General features: G+C 37.7%; 2 protein-coding genes across 2 annotated transcripts; both read right to left on the minus strand.

The window, feature by feature from the left end:
• Window positions 1-11,001: 11,001 nt before the first annotated feature.
• LOC136827634 (uncharacterized) lies at window positions 11,002-12,776 on the minus strand. The gene is made up of 3 exons (XM_067085107.1): window positions 12,606-12,776; window positions 12,003-12,210; window positions 11,002-11,654 (listed from the first exon to the last, which is right to left on the minus strand). The coding sequence occupies exons 1-3, from the start codon at window positions 12,606-12,608 to the stop codon at window positions 11,443-11,445; spliced, it is 423 nt and encodes a 140-aa protein (XP_066941208.1). The 5' UTR covers window positions 12,609-12,776; the 3' UTR covers window positions 11,002-11,442.
• Window positions 12,777-16,084: 3,308 nt separating this feature from the next.
• On the minus strand, window positions 16,085-20,299 carry LOC136828109 (uncharacterized). The gene is made up of 4 exons (XM_067085885.1): window positions 20,159-20,299; window positions 18,496-18,666; window positions 17,451-17,661; window positions 16,085-16,557 (listed from the first exon to the last, which is right to left on the minus strand). The coding sequence occupies exons 1-4, from the start codon at window positions 20,288-20,290 to the stop codon at window positions 16,301-16,303; spliced, it is 771 nt and encodes a 256-aa protein (XP_066941986.1). The 5' UTR covers window positions 20,291-20,299; the 3' UTR covers window positions 16,085-16,300.
• Between the last annotated feature and the right edge of the window lie 231 nt (window positions 20,300-20,530).

Below are 20,530 nucleotides of genomic sequence, written 5' to 3' on the forward strand. Positions count from 1 at the left end.
CTTTTGTGAAGGATAAATATGAACTTCGATGATATACTTTCTCCTTCTGATAACTGCATCTTGTGCTTACTTTTTATTATCATTAACTTTGCCTGACTTACGTGTTCACGGCATTTGCTAATTCCAAGCCTGTTATTTTTTTTACTGTGACATACACATGACATAAAATTCTTGAGGAGAGAAATTAAAAATAATGGGGTTTGTTTGCGGACTTTGTTGTCGAGTTCTTCATCAAAATAACTCCCCCTTTCCTATATAAATGGTCCTTTTTTATTGGAGAGAGAGAGAGAGAGAGAGAGAGAGAGAGAGAGAGGTATTTGACCTTGGTAGGAACAGGCCTGAACAAGACGAATATTTTCTTTTTTGTATCACTACCTCGGTCGCCCCGCCTGGTCTATGTAAGTGAGAAAAGGGACGTATATAAGAGGGTGTCTTCTTCCAAAGGGAACGAGTCCTTCCCGAACATTCACTCAAGCAACATGAAGTCTGTGAGTATGAGAAGGATCTAAGGAGTTCCTCAAGGAGGCTTTATTTCATTTCGTTTACACAAAATGACTAGGTTCCGGGTGTTAGGAGTTATTTGTTTCGTCCAGGCAGGATCCTGATAATACACTTTTATTCTGTGAAATATCATTATTTCAACGCATTTCTGTTAACGCACCGGTTGCGGTTGAAAGTTATTAGGTCATAAATTTGGACAATTCATGTTATTCCACCATAAAAGCCCCAATTACTTTGAAAAAAGTTATAACTTACTCATCAGTGGGAATTCCTTCGCGTCACTTCAGGTGGCAATCGAGAAAAGCATCCTCTGTGATTTATTATAGGTCGTTCATTTGAGCTGTCTCCGCTTGTTCATTCTTCTCAGTGAGATCTATTATTAGAGCTTTCAATGGGGGTGGAATACTCCGCGTAATTACAGTGTCGCTTCACTGACCACTAATTTATTTAATCAGTTCTATCGCGTGATTCAATCCGTATCTTTTCCGTTGGTAAATTTAGGTGGTAAATTTATCATTCCCGTGTAAATTTAAGACAAATTTAAAAAAAACTTAACGTAGCATGTTTGTGTGTGCACGCACAAACACTCACGAATGTCAGTATACTTCATTACTGACATGTACGTCTTCAAGCATAAAGAACAGAAAGAAAAAATTTGTGCATTTGTCAAGTAAGCATTAAGGTAAATAGTAATTTCTTGAAATTCCATATTTTCTTGTTGAAGGCTAACGCAACTATTTCGAATTCTAAGCAACAAGTAATTAAGTAGTAGATCAGAAGCTAAATCATCTTTATCTCTTAACCTCGACTATAACGAGATCCTCCTGACGCAGGTCATCTTCGCCTGCCTCGCCGCCCTGGCCGTTGCCGCCCCTCAGTTCGGACAGCCAGGCCAAGCGGTCATCTGGGGACGAACGTCAGGATTTGGGCAATGGCGCTTTCGTTTGGTGAGGCCGACAACGGCATCAGTGAATCAGGAGAGGGGATTTTCCGGGGTCCCAGGACAGACCAACATGGAGGGATCCTTATGGGTATGGAAGGACGTTGGATTTTCCCTCTTTCTCTCTCTCTCTCTCCTTGTTCTTCACCATTATGTCTGTTCATTTTCAAGGATGGTTATATGATAAAACTCGAACAATCATGTAAAATCGTATTCGAAAATATTGTTTTCCATGTTGCAAAAAGAAGGTTAAAGTTATCTTTTTTTCCCAGTGCTTTCCATTTCAATGTATCAGATAAAACTGCTGTACTTCATTCTGCTCAGTTAATAAGGCAATTCTTTTAATTTACTAATCAATTTCTCTCGAAATCCTTTCCCCAACAGGTTCTCTCCCGACGGATCCTTCGCTGAGGTCCGCTGCGTTGCTGAGCAACCGGCACCGCGCTGGTCCCCCCTTCATCCCCACCCCACCCATCCCCGCCCGCGCCATCGAGCAGATCCGCATCGCTGAGGCAGCGCGCTCGCAGTTGCTAGCATGAATGATTACTAGGCCTGATGAACACCTCTGTAATCTCTCGCATGATATCACGGCCAAACTACAACAGGATTTGACCTGTCTTTCTAAAGCTGAATTTTCCTTCTTGAATTTTATGAACAGTAACATCATTACTACGGCTATCAGTTCCTGGTTTATTTGTTTTTACTGATTATTTCTATGCGTTGTCGTCAAAGGGGAGTACCTGCCATGAACACGTTTGTAAAATATAAATAAAAATCTTTAAAAAAATGTTTTGGTATGTTTAATTCCTTGCAATTACCTCTGTTTTGTGTGCAACCAAGAGTGTTCTTCCTCTTATCGGGAGACCCTGTAACTCCCGTCAAACCATCTTTTCTCACATTTATTCTGTAGATATTGGTAATCCACCTAAGATTACACGATTGAAAATTTGTTTCTTTCCCTCCACGTACATCTTTGGAATTCTCTTCTTTTTTTGCTTTTCCTGACTTACAACGGTCCCTTCTCCTTCCTTCAGTTTAATTTTTCTTGGTTTTCTTCAGGCCTGGGCTAGAAATGGACATTCGGTTTCCCGTGCCATCGTGCTCATGATTTATTGAAGAAGATAATTACCTGGAATTCTCAACGGATGGAATGAGAAATTAACGTAAAATACTTTACTGTAAGGATGACGCAAGTGGTTCAAAAAAGCAAAGATGGCTGGATCTGAGTAACTCATTGGTTTTTGACGAGTGAATAGTGTTGCTTCTGAATTTGAGTTTTTATTTCTTGGGGGTCAGCTTTGGATATTAACTTCCGTGCGCTAACTCCTACGGAAAGGATGAGATTGCCCAAATTGAAGTTCAGCTTTCCGAGACGAGAGTGCCGAAATCATGACAGAACATATAATGTCTTCAACTGCCATAAATTACTGCACCTTCACTTCGGATTCATCGGCTTAATGTTGCTACCTTTCATTCATTCATAATATGAAAAAATTTAATTTTCGTTTAGTTTTAAAGGTTTCTTTACAGTTTCGATTTCATTTATGCTGTATTTAATATATAATAAATTATCCATTTCTTCCATTACTTTAGACACGGAGGCCTTCCATTGTTCTGTGTCCTTTGGAGCAAATCACAGTTGTGGAGTTATGCGGATGTATCTTTTGTTTTTTAAATTACCCTTTAATACTTGAACTTTGACAGTTTTCCACTCTTGCTCTGAATCACGATTCTCTCTTTTACGTCACCTATTGTCTTGTTTCTGCCGTTTTGCATGAATTTACAATTCATGAAATCTACGAAATATTTTTTTTCTACATAATATTTATTATATATCTAGTATGGCTCTTACAAACCCAGGTAAAACGCTTTAAAAATTTTTTTACGATTCATCCTACTCTTTTCATCCTTCTTTGCCGTGTCTTTCGCAACCGGAATCTGACGAACGTGTATTTCAAAAAAAAAAAAAAAAAAAAAAAAAAAGTCAAAGACCAGATAATGGAAGAACCCATGAGGGCAACTGGCGATTGCCATCTCACATGCGTTCTTTATAGGCTTGACGAATTAAGCTTTTACGAGTTTGAATTTCGGCGATTTCTCGACGCGAATATTCCCGAGCCTAATATACAAGCTTTGTTCGAATGTCTTTGCCGAAAAGGCATCGTTCGCAATGGTCTTTATTTGAGGCTTTTTTTTTAACGAACATTTTAAAGTTCGAAATTAAACAGGAACTTTAACGCACATTTTATATGCAAAAAAAAAAAAAAAATAAATAAATAAATAAAAGCATGCGTACATAAGGGTAAGTATGATCGGGCGGTTACCTTCCAAATCTCTTCAAATAAAAAAAAAGGGGGCCAGCAAGAAGAAGAAGAAGAAGAAGAAGAAGAAGAAGAAGAAGAAGAAAGAAGAGGAGGAGGAGGAGGAGGAGGAGGAGAAACCAGGCATCCCATGCATGGGATTAGCAACCTCATCCTAAAAATCTATGCTTATAAATTTCAACAAACCTTGCAAGTCTGAAGTAAGTGGCAAAGGGTTATAATGAGGCGCAAGATGCCGACAGACTGAGTAATAATAAACGAAACCGTTTAACCGAGAGATGATAGGCTGTTGTTTTACCGAAAGATTACCGATTGTCGTTTTGTCGAAGGACGACTACTGTAGGTGTCGTTATGCTGAAAGATTATTAATTGTCTTTTTGCAGAACGACCTGCCATTGGCTGTTATTTTACAGAAAGTATTAGTCGTTGTTTCACCAAAACGTTACTGATTGTCGTTTTGTCGAACGATGACTGATTGTCGTTTTGCCGGAAGTTTACTGATTGCCGCTCGTTTCACTGAGAGATGACTGTGAGCTATTTCCTTTCAGAAAAATAACTGATAGACTGGCATTGAGCCGAAAGATGAAACGATGATTGGCTGTCGCCTGATAAGCCAGCATAACGTTTACTGTAAAAGAATAAGGAAATAACCTTTTAGTGTCCTAATGCAAAGGTCGAAACGTTACGTTATGTCATGTTAAGATGATCTGGGAGAAACACAATAATAACCCAATTTTATCATCGTGACATTCATCGACGTTTTCTTTCCAAGGAGAAAAACATTTAGTTTTACTTTATGTGTACATAAATCCTTTAACACATACATATACATACACACACACACACACACACACACACATATATATATATATATATATATATATATATATATATATATATACTCCTATATATATATATATATATATATATATATATATCTATGATATATCAAAATAAAAGACAATATTTGACCACCACTGCAAGTCTTATCTTACACATATCAAGATGGGGTTTTTATGTAAACATTCACATACAACACACATTAATGTTAAAGCATGCAAAAGCAGAGAGAGAGAGAAGAGAGAGGGAGGAGAGAGAGAGGAGAGAGAGAGAGAGAGAGAGAGAGAGAGGAGAGAGAGAAGAAAAGAGTGGTAGACGACTGACCTGAGCACTGATGATAGATCTCAACAAGAATCTCTTATCAGTGGTAACATGGCTCCCCTTCCCTGGGAAATGGGAAAAGGGACATATGAAAGAGAATGCGGATCCTTTAGGGTAACATGTCTCCCTTGGGCCACCACTAGGGCAACATGAAATCTGCGAGTATGGGGTGGAAGGGGAAATAAAACCTGTATCTAAGATGTTTGGATCTTGTATGAAGGTCGTAGTATAAGCCTTTCACTTGAATTTTAGTCGGTTCGTTGTAAATGGTGCTTACTGTGATTGTGACTGTGGGTTATGTATTATTTATTTGTTTGTTTGGTGTCATTTCTATATTCTATTTTTTCTATTTTCTAAAACGTTGACCGGTATGGCTGAATTACTTTAGCCCACAATCGTCTCTCAATGACACAAGACCCGATCGTCTTTCAAAAAAAACCACAAAGATTATTCATTAATAATGTTCTGATAAAACGACAATTTCGGATGTTGTTATTGTTGACTTTGTCGCATGATACACTAATTATTTTCTTCGCATTTATCATACGAAATCTGTCATGAAATTTCAGATGGTTAACTTAGCAAAGCCAAGTTTTGCTAACGCAATAGCTAATTTGAGTCCCCATACTTCATCATTAAAACTAACATTTTCCAGAAAACAGCAAAGTAGGCTGCATGTAATTCGTCAGCTTTCATGATACTGATTTTTGAGACACATTTACAAGAGAATCAGCAATGTTTACCCAAGTATAAATAGTATACATATATATATATATATATGTATATATATATATATATATATATATAATTATAATATATATATTATATATTGCTCCTTTATGCAGGGGATTTCCCAGGTTTCAGGCTGGTCAAATTGTGTAGAAACTAGGTCTGTAACTACGAAATATGTCTCCCTCCTCTCTATCTCTCCCTCTAGCTTACGGTTTCTGCAAGTATTTTTTGTGGGTGGGGTTACTAGACCCACACCCTGCTCCACAGATGATCAAAAGGAAGCTTTATAATAATGGCAAGAATCCTCTTTTCAGGTAGTTAGGAAACTCTCTCTCTCTCTCTGCTTTGTTTCATTCCCCCGGTTTCCCAGCAAGTATTTTTTGTAGATGGGATTGCTAGACCCACGCCCTGATGCTCAAGGGCTTATGGGCCTATAACGTCTACCGTATCTTGATGGTTACACATCGAAGCACAAGCCAGTTTCAAACTTGTTCATCTTGTCTTTATTTTGTAATGAATCTCAACAACCTTTTTTTTTTGTCTAGCGACGCAAGTCTTCATTGTGAGAATAAATTCTCTATTATCTCCTCTCTGACAAATTAGATACATAACGACTCCTCGCCCTATTCATTGTGTGACACGGCGTTCTTATCTAAAAGTAATGAAGGTTTTTTTTCTCCTCTCAAAGATGGCATTCTATGCAACTTCCCACATGATCACGATTATATTTTTTGTCAACGCAACATTCGCTTTCTGTGGCTGCTTTTCATTCAAGGTTATTATTTTTTTTTAAACTTCCTTCGTGGAATTGTATATTTTCTCACTGTTAGTTAATCCCAAGTGTAAGTGATTCCCTTGAAAACCTTGTGATATACTGTTAATACGCAATCTTACTTCCGTATTGCATATTTTGTATCTTGTCAATATCTGGTATAAAACACTGTCTTTCAATATATTTACATGAATGTAATGAAAAATCCTGATCACTTACAATAAATGTATTTTCAATAAGGAAAACTTGAAAATCAAGTTTTGCTGACATTTATATATATTATATATATATATATATATATATATATATATATATATATATACTAAGTAAAAAATATATTTACTAATCATGATTTATTTCCTCCAATAAGTTCCCACTTCCGGATGGCACCTTCGCTGAGGTCCGCTACGTTGCTGACGAAAACGGCTTTCTCGCTGAGTCGCCCCTCACCCCCCCACCAACTCCCCACCCATGCCACCGAGCAGATCCGCATTGCTGAGGAGTAGCGCGCCCGTGGGATTACTTTCCATGGTTTTTAACTTGACAAAACAATCATCGCTTCAAGATGCAGATTAATAAGGCTATGTTTTTGAAGTATTGTCTTTTAGAAACAATTCTAGTATCATGTCTTCGAAAGAGACAGCAACAACAATTATCAATCTGTTGTCTTTTTCCTGTCTTCGTTGACCAAGGAAGGTAATACTATATCAGTGTTTTATGACTAATACTATAAGAAAATTATATACTCCTTATACATCCACAAACAATACAGTAAGCTGTCCCAAATTTGAGGAATTTGTCAACGGGGTTTTGGGGTGAGTTGAAGGCAGGCAAATATGTCGAATGAGGAATCAACTATGGACATTTTAGAAAACCAAAAACTACCGTCCGAAGTTCCCCACCAGGCTTCGTAACCTCCTCTCATATTTTACCACACCACCCGTCTGGGGACGAGGGTCTGTGTTGGCAAGCTAACGGAAGGAATCTGTATTGCAACCGTTCATCAGTGGAATTCAAATTAAATTCCCGATCTTATGGGTAGTATGCAATTACAGTAGTAATGTTATCACTGAAAGTCCTTAACGTGGAGTGGCGATCTCCCTCTCGAGCATGTAACTCCGGACACCCGGTCCCTCACAAATTATATACAGTAATGAAGAAACACTAAGACAGCGCATTGCTTTTTTTCCCCTTTCGTGTAATTATTATATGAATATGTCATTTTATGACAAACAAATTCATCATTACTGTACAACAGTGATTCCCAGCCTTTTGTGGTGACTATCGTGCTCTACAGCCATAACCGCGACCTCACTGGGGACACCAGCTGAAACACACGTTATTAAAATTTTCTGTATATATATTACAGTCAACATGCGTAATCAATTGCGTAATGACTGAAATTTCAGTCATCACGCGTAATGCAATTCAGCTGAGTGTCAAACAGCGAAGGTACTAAACCCAGCCAGGCCTTTGTTTCTGTTCGTGTTGCCGTATTAACCCGGTCATGTATCCTAACATTGTGATGACTGAAATTTCAGTCCATCGTAAACTCTATGTTGACTTCATAACATATATATATAAATAGACGAATTTGTAAACCAGCAAAGTTGTATAATGTCGACAGATATTGGTTAGGACATTTGCTTAACAAATTATAATACTGAAAAAATTTTTTATACGCCCACGTATATTCTAAAAAATTATGGCAAAACATAGGAATATAGCATACGAAATCCACAGCTAGGGAATTCATATTTAGATGTTGTGAGAAACACATTGTGGGTCCTAGGGTTGGGAAGGTGCTGTACCCTTCCAGGCATGTCTGTGCCCGGTATTCGGTAGTGCCACCTTTGTCAAAGTCCGAGTAAACTCGTGCTACGTAAAGTAGACGGCCGCACGAAGATATCGCTTATTAATATAATTTGTCGACCATAATACAAAATGGGTGTATGTAATGCTTTGATTCTCAATACCCTGAGGTCCCAGCCTAAGTTTAAGCATCTCGGAGTAGGTGACGCGTAGCAAGCCAAGGTGAACTTGCCTAACAGGTTAATACCCCTGTTGCCTAGCCTTTTAAACGGTAGCCAAGTAATGGCGTCAGTTGAAGGCGATATCACATTCGTTTAACAAACTACAATTTGTACAGCATGTCAGCAGCTCTGGCAGTTATGGGATTATTGTTGGGAGAAAGTTTTGAAACCTACGGCAAACTGCGATTTTTTCCCGCCAAGTTCAGGATTTTGCAAACAAACTGACGACAGAAACGGCCAAAGAAGTCATTTCTTTCTATTGAGGCTTTGGAACGACACTTTGAGAGAATTGCTGAATAATGATCCACATAAGAGAGTGACTTGACTTATCTAGAATAACAATAAAAACACCTTCCGAATCATGAGGGTTAGGCCTGGTGTTAGCTTGCGCAAGATTCTTTTCCTTGCTACCATTCTTAATGGCTATTTTTTCATTGGCATGATGATAACTTTTACCATAGAGTAATTATTTTTATATATTCGAAACTAAGCGATACTTAGAATAAGGTTTAAATGATATAGCCTCTAACCGAGTGCATAGTTTGAGGGCATAGGTCTAGGCCTAGGCTATCACACTTCACTTTCTTGATATCTCCGAGATATATCGTTTGACATAAACATAAATTAAACCCGGACATGTTACACTTAATAAAAAAAATAAATATTTTTGCTTTGATTTGAATAGTGGCAGTTTTCTACGGTTTGTTTACGTCGTCGTGAAATGCCCTCACCAAGTGTGACTGATCGGAATTCCGTTGAAAAACCTCTTTTGAAAAAATGCATTTTGTCGGACAAGTCTAACGCTACTTGCCTAAAACTGAAGGACTGATGGCATAGACAGTATCCTATTGGCCTACCTAGTGCTAAAAGTCCATAATGACTGACAAAATACAAAAGGTCCTTATGAATCACAGTTACATGTGTACACGGCGAGACTTGTATATAGGCCAACCTACTACTATGAAATTTTACGAACAAGCATGAGCTTTTTCTACTCTATTTGTCTGGCATATACACGATTACTAGTGTTCTTATTGCACAACTGAAATCGCCACTGGATGTGCCCTACAGTAATATGCTGGAAATATGAGACGTGTTTGCAGAGGCAGCGAAACAACAGCCAACTAGACATTGGTCAGCCAAGCAAGAAATCGTCGGTAAATAAGTCTGTATTCTTTGCTTACCTGTGGAATGTTGTTCCATTTTGTCTTGGAGAATTCTTGAGCCCAATTCTTTACTTGAAAGCAGCACAACACACCATTTTCAAATAATGAACGAAAAAAATCACAGACACTAATTAGTATATAGTAATTTCCGCGGTTCCCGGCTCTTTGACTGTCTGAAAGTAGCGCCGCCTGGTGGCGTTGCACCGAACTACGAAGCGCTAGCATACGGATACCAGCAGATACCATCTCGGTTATTTTGAGACTATAATTTCTAGATTCAGAAGCTTCGTTTGCACGATATTTCATAATGGCATTTTTCAACAAGTGAAAGAAAGCAGAAGGCTATTTTGAACCGTTAAAACTACGCAAAAGCCTTTCTGTTAAGAGTGTTCCACTGCCGAGGCAATGAACCAGGATTGCCAACCGTACTAAATATTATGAAATGCTGCATGACTAGAAATGTACACACACACATATATATGTATATATAAATATGTATATATATATATGTATATATATATAAAGAAAAAGCACGATATAGGAAATCATCTGGTGGATAATTTCATGGCTTGTGTCAGCGCAAGGGTTGGCAATGCTTATGGGTAGACTGGCCAGCGTCAGTTGCTTGTTGGACATGAGTGAAGAGCAATGAGATAATTTTAACCTTCGACGATTATACAACATCCCCTATTTTGGACGAGCCTTCTTACCAGAACTAATATGGTTGTCTATCGCTCATGGCCGGAATTTAATAGGAAACAGCCGGTGTTCAAGGTATTGTTCCATGAGAATATTCAAGATAAACTGGAACTGTGATGAGCAGTAAGTAGAGTTTTCCACAATTTAGTGAAAGTTCGTAGGATTTTAATAGTATTTTCAGTATTAACTATAATGCGCCTGTGAAACACTTTATAAGCATTTTATAAGCAAAAAATGGCGCAAACATATGTTTGTTTTACTTTTCATAAAGTTAAAACAACAGGGCTCATACACTGCTAAAATAACAGTAGGGGTGGCGAAATCAAGATAAAGTAGAAATGTGAAAAGTTATTGAAAGACTAACCGTATTTAAATGTTGGAATGAATTTTGAGCCAAGTTATGGCACGGCGCCCTGTGACAAGGTAGGTTAAGGGAAGGTTACGTTATAGGATGCATCCCCGTTGAAATATGTCTGATCAGCTTGTAAGCAGGCCACCACCATAGATATCAGAAGGCCGACTTTTGCAGGGGTAAGGCTAAATGCCAAACAGCTCCTTTGCACCTTTACTGCATTTTGCAACAAGCCATTACGCTTTTCGGTAAAAAATATTGTAGCTGATGAAAAATAATCCACAATGCTCGACATCCAGTCCTCACCAGGAAATTAAAGACTAGTAGGCCTATACAAATTTAATGATTCATAAGTAAACACATCTAAATAGGAATGATTAATTTGCCTTAATAAGTAGCCCTAACAATAGAAATTTAAACAAATTTGGGTAGATTACTTGTAAATACTGTATTTAAGAATATTAACATTGTACACAGCAATCATAGGTTTTGATAACGTGGTAAATATGATTAATAGGTACGAGTATCATATAAACGTGCTATCACCGTTAACTCTCTCTCTCTCTTCAAGGCAGTACATAAATGCGCCTAGCCAAATAATACACTTAATATAATCGATTTCAAGGTTATGTTCATCATTTTGCCCATTATTTTCCAGAGGCATTTAATGTAAATTCTGTACCTATTACATTCAATAAAGTCCTCAATTATTTCTGAAACAAACTTATTTAAGCTTATTCAAGTCATTAAAAGAAAACCTCGTTCCTAGACGATACCGTTGAAACAGGCTTTTAAGCAGCCAGCAATGGACGTCGAGGGCGTCTCTGGAACAAGCTCTTCAGAGCCTATGGGGAAGTTCGAGTCGAGCGCAGTCTGCCCCTCAGGCAGGATGCGCACATCTGCGCAGTTTACAAAGAACTGCTGCAGTCCACATCCGTTCTCACCGATGCTGTCAGGACAGGAATCGGTGTTGTTTCCTGCGAATTGATGAATATAATTGAATCTGATGATATGCTTTTTGATATGGCTGATTTTATGGGCGCAGTTTTTCTCTACTTTTGCTTCAATTTAACTTACTGAATTGATTTTAAGTGCTTGCATGAGTTTTCTGCGTTTATAAACATGTGCTTAAACAGTTTACTTCATAGATGCTAGTCAAACTAAACTAGATTTGAAGGGTGGTCAGTGCGTAGTACTACTGATCTTACATCGTGTCCAGACTGCAGAATAGTCGTTAATAAACAAAGTGGACCATTCATTAAACCAAGCCACGCTAAATCGATAGACAAAAGAATAGCTAGGGAAAGAAGCGTGCAAATACCCACTAGCAACCCAGGTCTGCAAGACGCAGTGAGAGCAACGAATCTCCGGCGGTAACTGAACTTGGACGGTGTGTCTGCCCCGAAATCCACCTCTCAGAGCGTAGCGGGTTCCCGATCCGTCAGCCATTTCCAGGAGGTGTTCGTCGAGGCAGCTCTGCGAATCCCTCGCGTTTGGGTCATTGTTTTCACACAAGCGGAATTCGTAGTAACCCTGCGATAAGAATTTTATACACGTTTAGTAACGTGATTATTTAATTGGGGAATAAAATGGACATTGATGGTGTTTGTAATGTAATACAGAAATTTGATTCAGTATAGTTTTACATTACAGTCACGTTATTGGAGATTCTCTTTCTCCTATAATAATAATAATAATAATAATAATATAATAATAATAATAACGTGCAGAAATCAGCAAGAACTGAATCTGCATGATGATAACATATCTGCTTGTTCTTATATCAGCTAACTTAGGTTAGTAATAATGTTGAAATCGTACTTTTCTTTGCCATAAGTCTTGAGAAATACAAATATGGCCAGTCCGTCACCAATTACAGTTTTTTTTATTTTATCTTTTTTTTTTTTTTTTAGATTCGTTCTCCTTACCATATGATTTACTGACACTTGGATGGTCACAGGTATGACCTGACCTTCGGTGTACGTTGCCGTGATGACGCCCTTGCCGTACTGCCCTCCGCGTTCGTGAGGGCGCGGCTCTGGGATGTTCCAGGAGTCACCGCACACGCCACGTGGCCGCCATTTTCATTTTTGCTGTACCTGGAGAGCGATGAAAGAGGATTAGTCTAAAATAGGTTCGGGACTGGGATGTTTTCAGTTATCAGTGGAGTGTAGCAAGGAGTTCTGAAATAAGTAAAGGATATCAAGAATTTTACATATATATATATATATATATATATATATATATATAACTATATATATATATATATATATATATATATATATATATACTATTAATATATACTATACATACATTTGTATTTGTATGTATTTATAAATATATACATATATATATATATATATATATATATATATATATATATATATATATATATATATATATTACAGACTTTAGAGGTAGAAGAACTGTCTTGAATAGGTCAGGGGATCAAAAATTTAAACTGTAATTAAAGCGGGAAGAAATTAGCTTGATATAGGTAAAAAAAAAAATCTGTGGTTTTTATATCCGAGAGACATAGTCGAAGAAATCAATCAGAAATACACCTGAATGTAAAGCACTCGTATGTTAACATATCAAGACACTAGACGAAAACAGTTACAAATCATTTGTGAAATCAAAGACTTTCAGGACACTTTGCACTAAATGAAAACATCTGTCGAAAAGTTCCTAAATGAATATACAGCAAAATCCTACTGTATATTCATTTACAACTGCTTCTCAAGACTTGTCTCAGGACCTTGCAAATAGTAAACAGGTATTGAGAAAAATCTATTGACAACACTGAGATAAAGACCAGTACAATAACAAGTAAAAAATGCGTTTCTGTACAGCGTATAATCCAGGCCACCGAAAATACAGTAGCTCTATCTTTCGCTGGTCTCGGTATAGCGCTGCATGAGCCGTGGACATTGAAACTTTAACCACGGCGGTGGTGGCTTCTGTCCTATATCGTTGCCAGACGCACGATTATAGTTTTCTTTAACTGTCAATCAGTAAAAGCTACTGGGGCTAGAGGGCTTTAATTTGGAATGTTTGATGATTGGAGGGTGGCTGAAATCAACAATTTGCAGCCCTCCAGCCTCCAGTGGTTTAAGATCTGAGGGCGGACAGAAAAAAGTGTGGACGGACAATAAGCCGGCACAATAGTTATCTTTTACCCAGAAAACAAAAGCATTAGTAGTGAATAAAGAGAACTGCTCGTTTTACAAATAAAGTAGAGTTGTCTCAGACAAATTCTTACCACGCGCCCGCCACAAAAGAGTTCGTTGTCTTTATAGCTGATGCCAGTGTCGAAACCGAACCTCCCAGGGCAGGAGTTGCTTGGGGGGCGCTGGAGGTGCCATACCATGCCCGTCAGTACCTCCACGGCTATCATACCGAACAACGTCTGGAATGAAAAATACATTTAGTATCCTATATATATATATATATATGTATATGCTATATACACACACACACACACACACACTTTTATATATATATATATATATATATATATATATATATATATGTCATAAAAACTGATTTCGATCAGGCAAATTGTTTTTTTCATGGTAATCTTGACCTTAACTGCACTGTAAATTTCAAACTTCTTGCCTGAGGACATAAATCGAAGAAAAATGTTTTTTATTTGGCTAATTATAATGGTCTTAAAACCGAATGTCACAGTTAAAGAAGTGTTTGAATAACGATACTTTAGAAGGTGGTTTAGATATTAATACTAAACGTTGCTTTTCTTCAGACAACCAAATAGAGGGATATTTTGCATTAACTTTTATCTTAAGGAATTCACGCACACTATATGGCGTGATTATTAAAATAAACAAGTAAAAAGTGCATGAGAAGTTTCTTCCCAGCGCATTCAGATTTTCTGTACAGTGTATAATGCTGTAGCCGTGGCCCATAGGCGTTCAGCCACGGCCCAGTGGCCTGTCCTGATAGCGTTGCCAGACGCACGGTTATGGCTAAATTGTTAAATAAAAATAAAAACTACTGAGGGCTAGGGGCGGCAGTTGGTATGTTTACATGATTGCAGAGGCGGATGATCAACATACCAATTTGCAGCCCTCTGGCCTCAATAATTTAAAATATGAGACAGACAGACAAAGCCATCACAATAGTTTTCTTTTACAGAAAACAAGAAAAAGAAAATCATTACCTTCAGTATCCAAGACATCTTAGAAATGCAATTTGCCGGACCACTGATGGAGAGTCAGGTCCTCTTCCTCTGACCTGAACTGGACTGGCTAAACTACGCTGCCCTAGACTTTATACATGCACCTTTTTTCGGTATATCCTGTTTTGCTTACGCATACGAAGCGAGAGTGACAAAATCTTTTGTATCCTGTTTACATGACAAAGAATACCTTTGCTAGGACATCGGTATCCTGAGACGCTGGGATCGTTTTTGTCGGTGGCTTTTCATTGGTCAAGAAACGACAGGGAGTCCTTTTTCTGGGAGAGATGGCACACCCATTGTCGCCAGTTGGATATCCGAAAACGGTTTGCATTGCTGGTGACGCACAGCCGACTCAGTTCTAAACCGTTTTGATAAAGATAGTTGTTATTGATGTTGCCTTTAATACTGATAGGATTATACTGTAAGTGTGCTTTTTTTATGGTTGCATTCATAAGGTTATGTCGTATTTTAAAACGGACCCCTTTGCACGTACTTTCTGAACTGCATGTGTGTATGTGTATGTGTGTCTTCAGGCACCAATAGAACTCTATTATTTCACTTTCCTGGGGGCTAATGTATGCTATATTTTACATATATCTTAATTCCCAAATAGTAAAACTATTATATATATATATATATATGTATATAATATATATATATATATATACATTATTATATATATATATATATATGTATATATATATATAATATAAGTATATATACACTGTAATAGATAAGGTATGTATAATTGCAAATGTTTGAATTCTTGGTAATAGGTGCTATCTTATATTTGTAGATCAAAATTTCTTCTTTTTCAGATATATATATATATATATATATATATATATATAATATATATATATATATATATATATATATATATATATATATGTATATGTATATATATATGTATATATATACGTAATGTGTATGTATATATACATATATATACGTGTGTGTGTGTGTGTGTATGTATGTACGTATGTGCTATATGAGCTACTGAGCCTTCTTACATCTTGGCAATAGCCTCCACCAGGATAAATGTAAACAAGATTCTTTCTCATAATTTAATTTAAAACGTTCAATCATTGTCTTAACAAACAGCTATTTCACTTCGAGTAATATACATTGAAACAAATGTCCCCAGAAAAGGAAGAATAAAAAATATTCAGAGTTATGGTTTCTACTTTCAGAAGTTTCAGATGAGCAGTAATTCAGAAATATTTCTAAGCAAGGACACTGACAGACGGAATAAAGAAGTCGGTTCATAAATACATCAATAAAGAAGTTTATTCATAAATATAGAACAGTGAAGGAAAGAATAAAGAAGACTTGGATTTATTAAAGCTTGCACCCAAGAAATCGAGTTTGCTTGGATTGTTTCACACTTATAAATGACAAATTTCATCAGGAATGCCGTCTTCAAATTCTGAGGATGGTCTGCCATGGTGAACTGACACCAGGTCGACTCTGCTTCCAACCAGGTGGGTAATAAGGCTTCTTATAAACAGGCTTCTTGGAGCCTGAGTTGGGCTTGAAAGGCGTCACTGAATTATTGTTTGACCCGTTGGTAATTTGTCCCTTCTGCAGGATGCGCACATCGGCGCAGTTTACAAAAGTCTCCTGAGGTCCACATCCGTTCCTGCCGGTGCCGTCAGGGCAGTAACCCCAGTTGTTTCCTGTGGGTGATAAAGTAATATAATTCAGGTGTTGGAGAGACTTGGTGTTCTGCACGATAAGGTCAGTCGGAAGACCCCACACTTTCTGTAGTCTTTTGTTTACCCTTTGTCTTTGAGTGCTTGTCTTGGTGATTTATCTTCTATATTCTGTTTGAACTAAAATACCCTAAATACAAATTTGGTAGGTTAATTTTGTAATGATTGCATGATTTTTTTTAAAAGAGAAAGAATCACATATGAAGGCTGATAAGTTGCAGTGTGTAGTACGAATGATTTTCCGTTCTGTTGCGCAGTCTAATAGCTACTAATAAAGAAAAATAGGAATTCAGTCAAGATATTAAAAACATTAAATCATCTTTTTGACAAATGAATGGTTCCATCAGTTTTACTGCTCATGTTATTGCGAGCAACTCGTCACCTCAACAATATGAAATGGTTGTCGCTGTCCCTCATCCAAACCAAAGACCATCACGCTGAGCCCTCTTCAGCTTGAATGCTTAGGCAGTATCTATAAAGACAGGTTGTCATTGGCTATTCAGTCCCCTTTTATAGGGCTACCACCTCCTTCGGCGTCAAAATAAACCAGGGTCTTTATTTATCTACAGCATATAGAGGCCACAACTGCACTTCTTTTCTTTTGGGGAAGTTTGGAGGTCCTTTCTCATTTGCCCAAAATCGTATTCCTGAGGACATTGGAGCTACCTATTAAGATCAGAATATTAGAAAGCATGAAACCAAATAGTAAAGAAACCACGTTTCATTTTTCTTGGAAGGTCCCCTAACATTTGACTAAAATCGTCTTCCTGAAGGCATTGGAGCTGCCTCAACAGACCAAAAGGCTAAAAAGCATTAAACCAGTAAGAAAGGCAAAAAGAAAAGAAAAAACCACTCACCAGCAACCCAGGTCCACTGCATGACGCAGTGAGAGCAACTAAGCTTTGGCGGCAACTGAACGTGAACGGTGTGCCTGCCCCGAATTCCACCTTCCAGGGCGTAGCGGGTTCCAGATCCGTCAGCCAGTTCCAGCAGCTGTTTGTCGAGGCACCGCTGCGAGTCCTTGGCGTTGGGGTTGTTGTTGTTGCACAGGCGGAACTCGTAGTAACCCTGCGATGTTGTGAGGAAGAAATATGATTATTTCTCTCTATCCCATTCATTATCTTAGTCAATTTTGTGTCTCAAATTTTTACTTGTGTGTATTCTCTTTTTTGAAATGTTCCTTATCTAGTCCATGGTTTCCTTGTGTATTTTAATTTTGGTAAGGCTGTATTTAGAAATAATAATAATAATAATAATAATAATAATAATAATAATAATTCTTTGCGTAACACGTGTAGTCTAAGGGTAATAACCTCCGTTGGCTCCCATAAGTCAAAGTTTTGACGGTGCGTAATGTTCCTAGGGTCAGGACTTGCCATCTCGACCCTCTCTTATAATACCGCTATTACTGACGGTATGGATATGCTAGTCTAATCATAACATTCTGAAAACCAGGACAGTCTGAACTCTATAAGAACATTTCCTCCGTAGGAGGGTAATAAGCCGTCAGGGCGCCTCACGCGCGGTGCATTGTAGGCATTACTTAAGGTTCTTTGCAGCGTCCCTTCGGCCCCTAGCTGCAACCCCTTTCATTCCTTTTACTGTACCTGTGTTCATATTCCCTTTCTTCCACCTTACTTTCCACCTTCTGACAGTTGTTTCTTAGTGCAACTGCGAGGTTTTCCTCCTGTTACACCTTTGTAACATTTTACTCTCAATTTACCTTTCAGCGCTGAATGACCTCATAGGTGCCAGCGCTTTGCCTTCGGCCTAAATTGTACACTCTATACTATTCTACAAGAACATTTCAATATCGTGCCGTAGCAAACTACTGTTTAGAAATCGGACACAGAATTTATAGCACGAAGCTTAAGATTAATTTTTAAGATTTGTTTTCCTCACCCTGTGATTGGCCGACATGTGGATGGTCACAGGTATGACCTGACCTTCGGTGTACGTTTCAGTGATAACTCCCCTCCCGAATCTCCCTCCACGCTCATGAGGACGAGGTTCTGGGACATGCCACGGGTCGCCGCAAACTCCACAACGGCCCCCGTTCCTTCCGTGCTGGACCTGAAGTGGTGAAAGTGTTTGGATCTGACTTATGCCGAGATAACTGGAATTGTTTTATATATACTTTACGCTGAAGCGCAGATGATATTAGTCTGAAACTGGCTGAAAAATCGAGGAATTTTTTATATAGATCTGGCAGTAAAAGAAATTATTTTGAAATAAAGTAAAAAATCGAGGATTATTTTATATATTCTGTAGACTGGGGGAGTAGAAGAAAGTAATTTGAAATAAGGTAAAAATAATCAGTTTTTTTAAAGAAATAGGCTGGAAATCAGCCCCCTTTTTTTTTTTAAAGAAATAGGCTGAAATAGAGCCCTTTTTTTTTACTCTATTGACCTGGTGTAGTTGAAGAAATTAGTCTGAAATAGAAATGAAGTATTTTTTTATTCTATAGACTGGGGTAGTTGAAGGAGTTAGTCTGAAATAAGCTGAAAAAACGAGGATTTTTTTTTATTGACTGGGACAGTTGAAGAAATTAGTCTGAAATAGGCTGAAAATCGAGCCCTTTTTTTTTTATCTTATTGACTGGGGCAGCTGAAAAAATTAGTCTGAAATAGGCTGAAAAATCGAGGCTTTTTTTTTTTTTATTTTTGGAATGGGACAGTGGAAGAAATTAATCTGAAGTAAGCCGAAAAAACGAGGATTTTTTTCTATAGAATGGACTGAAGAAGACAGTCTGAAAGAGGCTGAAAAATCGAGTCTTTTTTTTTTTTATTCTAGAGATGGGACAGTAGAAGAAATTAGTCTGAAATAGGCCTGCAAACTGAGGAGTTTATTTTGATATACTGTACACTGAGACTGAATAAACCAATCTAAAACAGGCCGGAAAATTGAGGATATTTTTTTATCCGATAGACCAGGGCAGTAAACGAAATCCGATGTAGGTCAGAATGTGGGAAAACGTTCATATTGTTAAAATGAGACAGAATAATTATTCAGTCCGATATACCTCAGAATATCAATTGCTTTTCGTAATGAAGCGAGACATTAGATGAAATATTTCTGAAATTCTTATGAAAATCCAGGATCTTAAAGTAGTGAATAGAAAAGGTCGAAGAACTTAACCTAAAGTAGAACGGGAAATCGATTTTTAAAAATGAATTACATATTGCTTGCCTGGAATGGAGTCAACGACCAAAGATCATTTAAGGAATTGTGTCGTGTTAAAAGGTCATAAACCTTCATGTTGAGAGTAGTGCTAATTTAGTATCATGGGACTTTATTGAATTGTTGTAAAGATATTTGATTCTTTGTTTTTTTACATCGTCCTTCGTAGTAAAGCTTTAAAACAGATGTAAAAATGGGAAGCAGATTTAATGTAGACAAAGTTTATAAATTAGCGTGATTTATGACAACCTTATCATAACAAAATGTCAGACCAAAAGTAATGTATATAAAAAATTCCCAATACAGAGAGAGACAGTAACGAAACTAAAAGGTCGTCCGTAAAGAAGAAAAGTTAAAAAGAAATAAAGATAATTCCGTATCTTACCGTCCGACCACCGCAGTAGAGTTCATTGTCATTATAGTTCGCTGGGGTACCGAAGCCGAACCTCCAGGCAGAGTTACGGGCAGCTGGAGACACCATGTACCCATGCCCGTCGATACATCCTACGGCTACCATGCCCAGAAACGCCATCTGAAATCTCTCTTCTCTCTTATTAACCTCTCTCTCTCTCACACACAAATGGCATGGATAGCAACACACTGAGCTCATAGAATGATCAGATACTGAAGAAGCTCTGTAACTTTTACTTGATCAAGTCACTCATTTGACTTTTGTCGTCAGATTTCATATTCTTAGATCAGTGACTTGTCATTCTAGGAAGCGTAAGTCACTGACAAAAATTTAAAGACATCAATG

The sequence above is a fragment of the Macrobrachium rosenbergii genome, chromosome 42 (assembly GCF_040412425.1).
Source record: "Macrobrachium rosenbergii isolate ZJJX-2024 chromosome 42, ASM4041242v1, whole genome shotgun sequence".
NCBI lineage: Eukaryota > Metazoa > Arthropoda > Malacostraca > Decapoda > Palaemonidae > Macrobrachium > Macrobrachium rosenbergii.